This window comes from Ruditapes philippinarum, unplaced genomic scaffold, assembly GCF_026571515.1.
Source record: "Ruditapes philippinarum isolate M1 unplaced genomic scaffold, ASM2657151v2 ctg996_1_1_1_1, whole genome shotgun sequence".
In the NCBI taxonomy this organism is placed as follows: Eukaryota; Metazoa; Mollusca; class Bivalvia; order Venerida; family Veneridae; genus Ruditapes; species Ruditapes philippinarum.
This window is the reverse complement of record NW_026856085.1, coordinates 154,095-163,807: the sequence shown is the minus strand read 5'-3', so window position 1 is coordinate 163,807 and position 9,713 is coordinate 154,095. Positions and strand designations below refer to the sequence as shown.

Below are 9,713 nucleotides of genomic sequence, written 5' to 3'. Positions count from 1 at the left end.
GGGTGTTTTAAAAGATTATGAGTTTGCTACATTTTAGTCCCATTATTGTACGCAGTTTTTATAAAGTAATATTTCTTATTAGAATTAGAATGTGCGTTACACTGCTCTGTTTATTTCAAGCACAAAATATTAGGATATCTGAATACTCTTTTCTTAATTTTTATCCTCCACGTCTTGGGGAGCTTTAATTTTAGTAATATTTTGCAGAACTTATGAATAAAATCTTAAGTACTCAGTTAATTTGCAGCAAGAAATGAAATATTTATTTAATTTAATTTATTATTATGTGATGAATTAACAAAGAATGAAAGTCACATCAAATAAAAGAAGTGTTGCCTTCTAATTATAATGATATAGAATCATTTTTGTGTATTTTATTGTGCTTCATCACTAATAGTTGTTACGCATTTTATTTATTAATTATAATCTTTCTTTGTAACTTGTAATACCACAACGTACGTACATCATGTGTGTCCATAACTGAGGTCGTTTTCAACGAGTTTTTGTTGTTTCATTTACGCTATTTCCCAACAGATTTCAGTCAATGCGGGTAGTTTCCATAACCAATCTGTTCCCAGGACTGATACAAGCATACAAGATACCTCTCGCGCAAACTTGCAAGAGTTTAATTTGTGAAGATTGACTTAGTTCACTAATCCAACAAGTTATTATCTGTGTAGTACAAGGGTAATGACTGTGTATGGATGAGGTAATATTTGGATATTTATGTGGCTGAAAGATTACTGAGTTACTGTACTTTCTCTTTGATGTCATTCATTCCGTAAGACTTTGATGTGGCTTTTGTGCTGTATGTGAATAAGAAGAACAATAGAGAGAACGAAAAGAATATGCAACATCAGTTTGTAATCATAAGAACATTCATAAAAACACCACAAAGTGTAACATTAAGACATATCAGTTCATCATCCCAAATTGGTTGCTATCAGTCAAGGTCTAAAAAGTAAGTTGTTAAAGTTACATTTGTGTGTCTGCTGCCAATAAACCTTAACAGGGCTGAATGGATTTTATGATAATTGTAAAATATACATATAAAAATGACACCGAAATAGCACGATTTGCAGAACCTGTACACCAACAAAGTATATGTTTTCCATAACTGTACTTAGAAATTTTTAAAACGCTGACAATAAATTGCTAAAATCATGTAGACTATGGTCTTTAATATGTATGGCACAACATCAAGATCATGGCTTTAAGTAAGAAGTGAAGGGGATTTACTGTCTTATCTTTTCAGTTTTTCAGAAATCACACATTATTTAAGATGAAACAATTACCTAAGATTATGTTCAACTTAGTCTAAACTAAGAATTATTTTATTAGTGTGACTTAATTTTTATTTAAGAAATAAAATTCCCAGTATTAATTCCTGGATTTGCCATTCGACAAGAACAAATTCTTTTGGTTAGAACAGACAGACACAAAATGACATCATTCTTTTTTATTTGATTCAATCTGAGCAGGTCTGTCTATGATAACAAATTATCTTTTTAATTGGTTATCAGTTGAAATTACCATCATACGTAAACCAAGAACCACAGGATTAATGTCTTCCTTTTGTACAATATTTTAACAATATGTCCAATATTGTATTTGGTATTCAATGTAAGGCATATTGAATGATCTTTTTTTTTAAAAGTTATATTTGTATAGGCCTAATCAAACGCAAAAGAAACTAGATGTTTCTATTTTGCATACCTAATAGAGGCTATAGTCATAAAGGTCATAAACGTTTAAAAAGAGGCCATAGTGATATAAAATCTTTATTGAGAGAAGGTAACGTACAAAAATTGTGCAAAAGAGAACATGTATTTCGGTATTTGTTCAGTACGGCCTTCTGATTAACTAATGACAAAGAAAATGAAAAAATAATTATTAGATCTTTAAAAAATAAAGAAAAGATACTTGTAGAGCTATATATATCAAAAATTTGAAAATCTTTTTTCATACACACAAAAATTACAAATATATATATATTGTATTAACGGTGATAGATGTTTTCCATTTATTCATACACAGTCACTCGTTAATCCTACGATTATAATAAACTCATGATATGTTAAGAAATGATAATCAAACTTGACAACAGTCTCCAAATTAAAGATCATTCATCATGTTTTATGTAAAAAACACATAAACAAAAAATTACACGATTGCAAATATGTACATAAAATTGTAAAAGATGTGATATCCGGATATTGTATATCAACAATTGGTAGTATGTATCAGCCCACTATTCGATCACATAAACGTTACCTAACACCTAACAGAAATGCTTTGGGCACCCGATTTGCTAGAAGTTCGATTGTAAGCGGGTAGTTTCACTAAATGCGTTCATGGATGATGTTTTCACCATTCTAGAACTACCTTCCTGCCGGCCTACCACACCCATCCCCTACCAAAGCATCTCCCGGGGATCGGACCCACGCCAGAGAGGTAACTGGGTTAGTAGTCATCGACTCTAACCCCTCGATCACGTAGGCGTCTTTTTAAATTTGACCCTACCAATGTTTTGTTTGTTTTGTTTTTTTCAATAAACACGTCTCCTAAAAAGAACTACGCCTTTTTGTGGGTAAATGGAAAACTCTGACAAAATTATTCAAAACCCTAAACACGGTTTATTTTTTATGTTTGAGTATAATATTACACGGATGCTTTGTGGGTATATCAGAGTATACATGTACTGTTATGGAATATAAAATAATTTATATACCATGTGATTATGTATTGCCTGAAATCTTTTTCTCAAAATCAAAAGCAAAATATCAATTATTAACAATAGTTCTTGAAGTGAAAAACAAAGTGACTCCCGCCTACTTAAAAGATCTGTTTCTTTGTGCCAAATATATCTAATAAGTTTATCCATCTCTCGTATAAGAAAAAACGAAGTGACTTTCAATAACGTTTATCATTCAATTATGTTAAAGCTTTGGCAGGTAATGGAGGACGCATTGTATGTGTTGCTTTTGTCATGACCACATTTAATCAAACATAAAGATGATCTTTTCTTTTATTTACCGTAAAACTTCAAACAGTTTTCTGATTCAGTAAGCGTGAGAGAAGCTTACAAATATGGATAACTGCTACATTATTTCTTGCTCTGACTTGAAGAGAACGAATGTAACATTCCAATGCTTCCTGATGTCTCTCTTCTTGTTCCTGACATTGTCCAAGTAGGTTAAGAGCTGTTTCTTTGTGCCCAAGACTTTTGACTTTCTCAATGGTTGTACTAAGGTTATCCAGTGCTTGCTGTTTTTCCTCGTGCCTACCAAGTCGACTGTAGGTCTTGTATTGTAGGAAGTAAATGAAAGGAAGAGAATCAACTACAGCCCAGTCCATCCAAAAGTCATAATCCGGGTCTTTGCGTATGCCATCTTGTGTAGATCTGAACATTTCATATTGAAGTTCATGAGGAACGCAGTTAATCTCCTGCTGTATGAATTTGACACAAAATGCTGTCATATGTTTGATACAGTCTTCACCTAGTTCATAGAATACCCTTGCACATTCTGGATATATTAATGGTTGGGGATTTTTCCTACATATACAGACAACGAAAACAGGACAAGAGTGATATTGTTTTTCGGCGAATCTCAGAATAAGGTTTGCTTGCTCATTTTCTCCTGATCTACAGAGCACAGAAGCCAGTTTAAGTCTGCTGGATGTGACATCCGAATCGGAACCATCTGATAGCCAAACCATTGCATTTGGAGGCACTCGAATATTTTCACCAATACTGGATGATGCTAGGACAGATCCATATGTGGTAAAGATAAAAGGTGCAAGGAACTCGAATGAGACATTTACGCTGCAGGTCTTTAGTCTTACTACATATTGCTCCAAGGTTCCAATATCTTTATTACGTAATGATCTAAATATTATATTTAGACGAGAACTTATTCTGTATGTAACATTAATAAAATCCTCACAATACCACATTTGAAATAACTGTAAAGAGGACTGAAAATTGTATATTTTATGAGGAGTAAAATTTAGTTTTACTTTTAGTCTAGCTCCAAGATCATCTATATCAATTGTAAGTATTTTATATATGTCGTTCTGTATAAAGTCACTTATTTTTTCTAAAAGTTCATCTTTTACTTTATCTGTAAATTGTCCTGCCATCAAATTGTTTTCAGATATTATGAAATGTGACAAATGGCCATTCTGTACACAACTGTGTAATTGAAGTAAACAGTATATTAAACATGTTAATAAGTTGTTCTCTTTCCATATGCTTCGTTCTGTGTTTTCTATACAATGTAATAGAACTGTCTTACACATGAAACTTGATAAATTTATTTCCCCTTGAGGATTAAGGAAGGATTTAAGAATCATTTTCAATAACACAAAACATCTTATTTGTGTTATATTTAGACTGGACATCAAACATCTCTCTGCCAGTGATGTAGATATTCTCCATTCTAGTTTCGGATATTTACTGACCTTACTTCCAGTTGGAACAACGAAACACTCAGTACTAGCTGCATTTCTTTTAACCTCTTGTGTTGGCCATCTTCCTATGCCCTGTCTCTCTAACCAACCTGTTGCTGATTTAGGCCATGACTTACAGGGAAAGGCTAACACCATGTCTTTATCTGTCCATCCATGGTGTCCTTTTCTAGCAATGGATGGTCCATGCTGTTCGCAATCTTGGGTGGTTTTTTGTGTGTTCTCAAATAATATTCTTCCTTTCCTATCAGTTATATGGTACTGACCAGGTATTGAAGATGCATAGTAAGGCATATCAGCTCGTAGTAGTTGTAGAAAACAATATCCGGGGGTTGTGTTCTCATCCTGTATCATTAGATAGTTAAACCTCTTAGGTTCCCACTCTGTCAGGTCTTGTATTATATTGTTATAACGATTACACCCTAGTATATCAATGTCTGATCCAAGTCCTCTAGTAGTTGTACCTTCACTCCTACTCCCTAGATTATATTCAACTATAGTTTTACCGATTCCAATTGACTTAAACGTAACAGTATTCAAATCCTCCATAATCTTGATTACTTTCCTCCTTCTCATTATCCTGCTTTGATTGACACCGATGTCATCTAAAACCTCCGATAACACCATGGATAGGTTTTCCCTGTAGTCGGATCGTTGAGACATTCTGCAAGGAAATTAATATAAAACTTTTTTTAAAACAGCAATAAAGCCTCTTTCATTACATATTTTACTACGTGTTACTGTTTTGTACATAATAACATTCATGTACAAGCAAACTATGGGGATATCTTAATACTTGTAATATCCTTTCTATAAATTTGAAATATACAGGAGAGCCTTTTTTGTTCTTTTATTACCTATATTGTTCTTTTATTACTTATACACATGTAGTTATTTGCTTATCAGATTGAATATAACTGAAATTAAATGGCGGGGCTTAGTAAGGATTTGAGGTTATTATAACTTTAAATCTTAATTTACAAACATCACTTACTTTAAGTTTTGGTTTGAATATATTTTTATGATATAACATATTAAAATATCAAATTCGTATCTATTTTAAATAGCTTTTAAACAATCTTGTCACAGAATATTGGGACAACCCTCGTATAAAGATATTTCAATATTTATTGTTATTTTTTTTGTCTGTACATGCTACGGACACTGTCGAGGATCTGTCGATGTTTTATATATTCTGTTCACTGACCATTTCTTCAGTATGCAATTGACATGTTAGTAACACCGGATAATATTACATTTAACTTAAAGTTTTACTATTTAATGTTACTTAGACAAATGGCAGATCAGACTATAATTTCTTTCTTCTTGTAGAAAGTGGGTTATTCTAACTTTCATCTTTATTCTCTGTTTTATATACAATATCCGTATTTACAAGAATAAAAGAGTTATAGCAGGATTTTGACACAGGGCGACCTTTTAATGACAAATAAAATAACAAACGCCCCGTGATAGCCTGACTTTTATCCAAAGGGGTGGTGGAAATAAAATCACGTTTACCGAAAAAATTGGGTCGGTGACCCCTTATTTTTTTAGTCATTTCGACTAAGTATATATTTTAAAGAACTTTAAAAGAATAAAAATCGAAAATTTATTTCAGGAATTTTTAAATAAGCCGCTTTCAAGCCGAAAATTGCGGCCAAACTGAACATCAAATTTTACACAAAATTGACAGTTTTCTTTCCATTTTTCAAATATTTTTCGGCGTAAAACGATAAATTCTATATCAGCTTAAAGGAAAAAACAATTTTCGTTGGATGCTGTAGGAATTAAGATATTTTGTCCGGCGTTGTGATATCCATAAAAGTTGCCAAGGATACGCAACGACGTCATGTTCAAAAACGGGCTTTGATGGTCAACTTTGACGTCATGTGTACAAAAATTGGCTGAAACTATCGGAATAAAATCGACGGAATCAAATCTGAAATATGGTCAACTTTCTGCATGCCAATTTTCAAGACGCTACTCGATAGTTCGCAAAGTGTCGCGTTCTACCTTAAACACGATTCTATTGAAAAAATTAAACATTTCTACCTTGTTTTTAGATATAACACTTATGTTTTCCGTTTAAATAAACCGCACGTAACATGTAAAATATAACTTGGATCATGAATGTTTTTACCTTTTTAAAATTTTAGTATATTTTTCTCAATATTGTTTTTCTTGATATATTTTGGCTCATCTGGGGCCGTGCTGCTTTAAGAGACACTCATAAAATATAAAATAAGATATAAAATATGCGCGCTTTAATGCCTGTTAAAAGATAAACACGTCGACGATTTGCGCATGATTACAGGCGTTTCTAGCTTATCAATTTTATAATGGAAAGGAACTTACTTTGTGGACGACAATCATGCGCCAGTAATAAATACATGTATCGATATTTATCATATAAACTTAAATGAAATTTATGTCGTATAATTGTGTAATTTTCATTAAAGATCGTTTTTTTCCTATACATGTATTTTAATCAAATCTTTAAACCAGCTGATTTTCAACTTTAAATATGATTATAACTAACCTTTCAACATTATATGATCAAACACAATAGATCTTAAAACAAAATTTTCATTTTTCAATTGTATAAAATGTAAATAAATCTTTTAAAGAGGTAACTTCTAGTGATATACAAGAATACGCTATCATAAACGAAAGAAACGAAAATAACTTTTATTAAACGGGAAAAATAAGCGAGTTGTATCTAAAAACAAGGTATAAATATTTAATTTTTTCAATAGAATTGTGTTTAAATCAAAATTCAAAGTAAGTAATAGAATATTTTATACGAAAGTTGAACTTAGATAATGAACGCCTATCATCATACGCAAATCCTAGACGTGTTTATCTTTTAGCAGGCATTAAAGCGCGCATGAGCCACGTCATGACAAAACCAACATAATAGGTTTGCGACCAGCATGGATCCAGACCAGCCTGCGCATCCGCGCAGTCTGATCAGGATCCATGTTGTTCGCTATCAGTTTCTCTACTCGTAATAGAGTTGGTAAGCGAACAGCATGGATCCTGATCAGACTGCGCGGATGCGCAGGCTGGTCTGGATCTATGCTGGTCGCAAACACACTATGTTGGTTTTGTCGTGACGCGGCTCTTATATTTTATGAGCGTCTCATGAGACAATAGGTAAAAACAATACTAGGAAATGTAGCTTAAGATCTTCATCATTTTATACTGTGACGGGAAGGGTAATGCCGCATCAGATGAAAGAAAAAATGTTTTAAAAAGCGACTTATAAAGCTAGAATGATGTGAATAAATATAGCATGTTAAAGAAACAAAAATAATCTTACTCTTTTAGTCTTCGTTCACTGTACTCTGTAATGCATTTTAAATGATAATGTAGGTTCCATTTTCCAAAATGTTAAAATAACTATCATAATGACGAAAGTATCATGTAGCTCTGTTGCTCTTGTTGCCCCCTCTGTTTGACTTGGTACACAATACCTGTTTTAAATAATAGTTTCACTGTAAAATTGAAGGAAGCGTGGCATTGAAAGCCAATGAAATTTAAACACATCAAAACTTGTCCATTTATAGATACAGTTGAGTAAACGCATTGAAGCATAAATGAGGTATTCGTTTTTCTTCACCCCTCAATTTGTGGATATAATGGTTCTCAAAGTCATATGATTTCAACTAACAAAACAAGAGCTATCCGCGGACAGCACGCTCCACCTTTCTCAGTGCTGGATAGAAAAATTAAAGCAACACAGGCAACACAGAAAAAGGAGGCATGCCTCTGCAAATTTGTTTATCAGACCTACCTGCCCTTGAAAGCCAACACCTATTTCAATTTCATGCTGAATACCTTCTACGGTTTTCTAGGAAAAGGCAAATACTCTATAAATACATTTCAGATTTGAAAGTGAACAAGTATTCAAGTCTAAAGTGAATACCTTTTTGAAATGTAAATATTGTAATTCCTTTCATACGTTACTAGGCCATTTGATTAGCATTAATATGGTATTAAATAGACGTTATATCGCCTTTTGTTCTACGTCATACCGCTTGATAGTTCGGGTTATATTACGCCTTTTGGTTCGCGTTGTAACGCCTCTTCAATATTAAGAGAATATTTTTTCATTTGAGTAAAGTATGGAATATATTTTCACGAAACTTGATATAATGCCACATATTTTCACGAGCCGGGACGGCGAGTGAAAATATGTGGCATTTTATCATGTTGAGTGAAAATATATACCATATTTCACGAAAAACGAAAAAATAACCTTTTTATTTAATTTCATTATCTTAATAACTGAAAGATATTGGTGTTCGGATTTATTTTCTTAGTCAGACCATTTTCTATCATTCTAGATAGTTTTCAAAACAACTTTTTGTTGAAATTTGTTTTTGTATTTCTCAGATTTTTCAAACAAAATGGCGAAAGAAGTCCCTTAATATAAATATTAGTTTCGACTCCGCCCACTTTCATATTTATATTTCATATTTATTTTTAAAAACTATGAAATATATTTGACTGATATAGCACCATATTTTATGGGTCAAATTAAATGATTTATCGTATTTCATTCGATACTTTTAGGCTTACGTAAGGAATACAACTAAAACAAAAATAGAAAATTACCTGCCCTTTAGAAATGCATTCCAATTTCAAAACTGAAAAAAAGAACATTCCAAATTTAGAGTGATTAACTTTGAGAAATTGACATTGAAAGAGAAATAAAAAGGTAAGAGGCATACCTTTTCTAAAATGAATTTTAGGTTTGTCAGGCATTCTTAAATGGTGTCATAATTATGTTGACAGTGAACATGTATTTACTAATACATCAAGTTTGCAATAAACAGTAAATAACATTCATAGTTACTTAGAAATTGGACCTTAATAAAAGGTTAACCAAAGCTAGAAATCATAATTTTAGGACTATCTTCTGCAACACTGAAAAAAGTAAAATTAGATGTCTGTGTTTCAGTATATTTTTCATCTTTTGTAGCATTTACATTATTTTGTGCTACTATCTAGTCTATGTATAAAATTGAGCCGCGTCAGGACAAAACCAACATAATGCGTTTGCGACCAGCATGGATCCAGACCAGCCTGCACATCCGCGCAGTCTGATCAGGATCCATGCTGTTCGCTATCAGTTTCTCTACTTGTAATAGAGTTGGTAAGCGAACAGCTTGGATCCTGATCAGACTGCGCGGATGCACAGGCTGACCTGGATCCATGCTGGTCGCAAACCCATTATG

At 32.6% G+C, this 9,713-nt stretch overlaps 1 protein-coding gene across 1 annotated transcript; it reads right to left on the bottom strand.

Moving 5' to 3' along the window:
* Positions 1–2,505: 2,505 nt before the first annotated feature.
* On the bottom strand, positions 2,506–7,940 carry LOC132745352 (uncharacterized). The gene is made up of 2 exons (XM_060734252.1): positions 7,793–7,940; positions 2,506–5,134 (listed from the first exon to the last, which is right to left on the bottom strand). Exon 2 carries the CDS (start codon positions 5,131–5,133, stop codon positions 3,046–3,048), a length of 2,088 nt encoding a protein of 695 aa, XP_060590235.1. The 5' UTR covers position 5,134; positions 7,793–7,940; the 3' UTR covers positions 2,506–3,045.
* Between the last annotated feature and the right edge of the window lie 1,773 nt (positions 7,941–9,713).

What these genes read in the sequence shown, in the direction of transcription:
- LOC132745352 (XM_060734252.1), bottom strand. Translation starts at nt 5,133, where the DNA reads ATGTCTCAACGATCCGACTACAGGGAAAACCTATCCATGGTGTTATCG.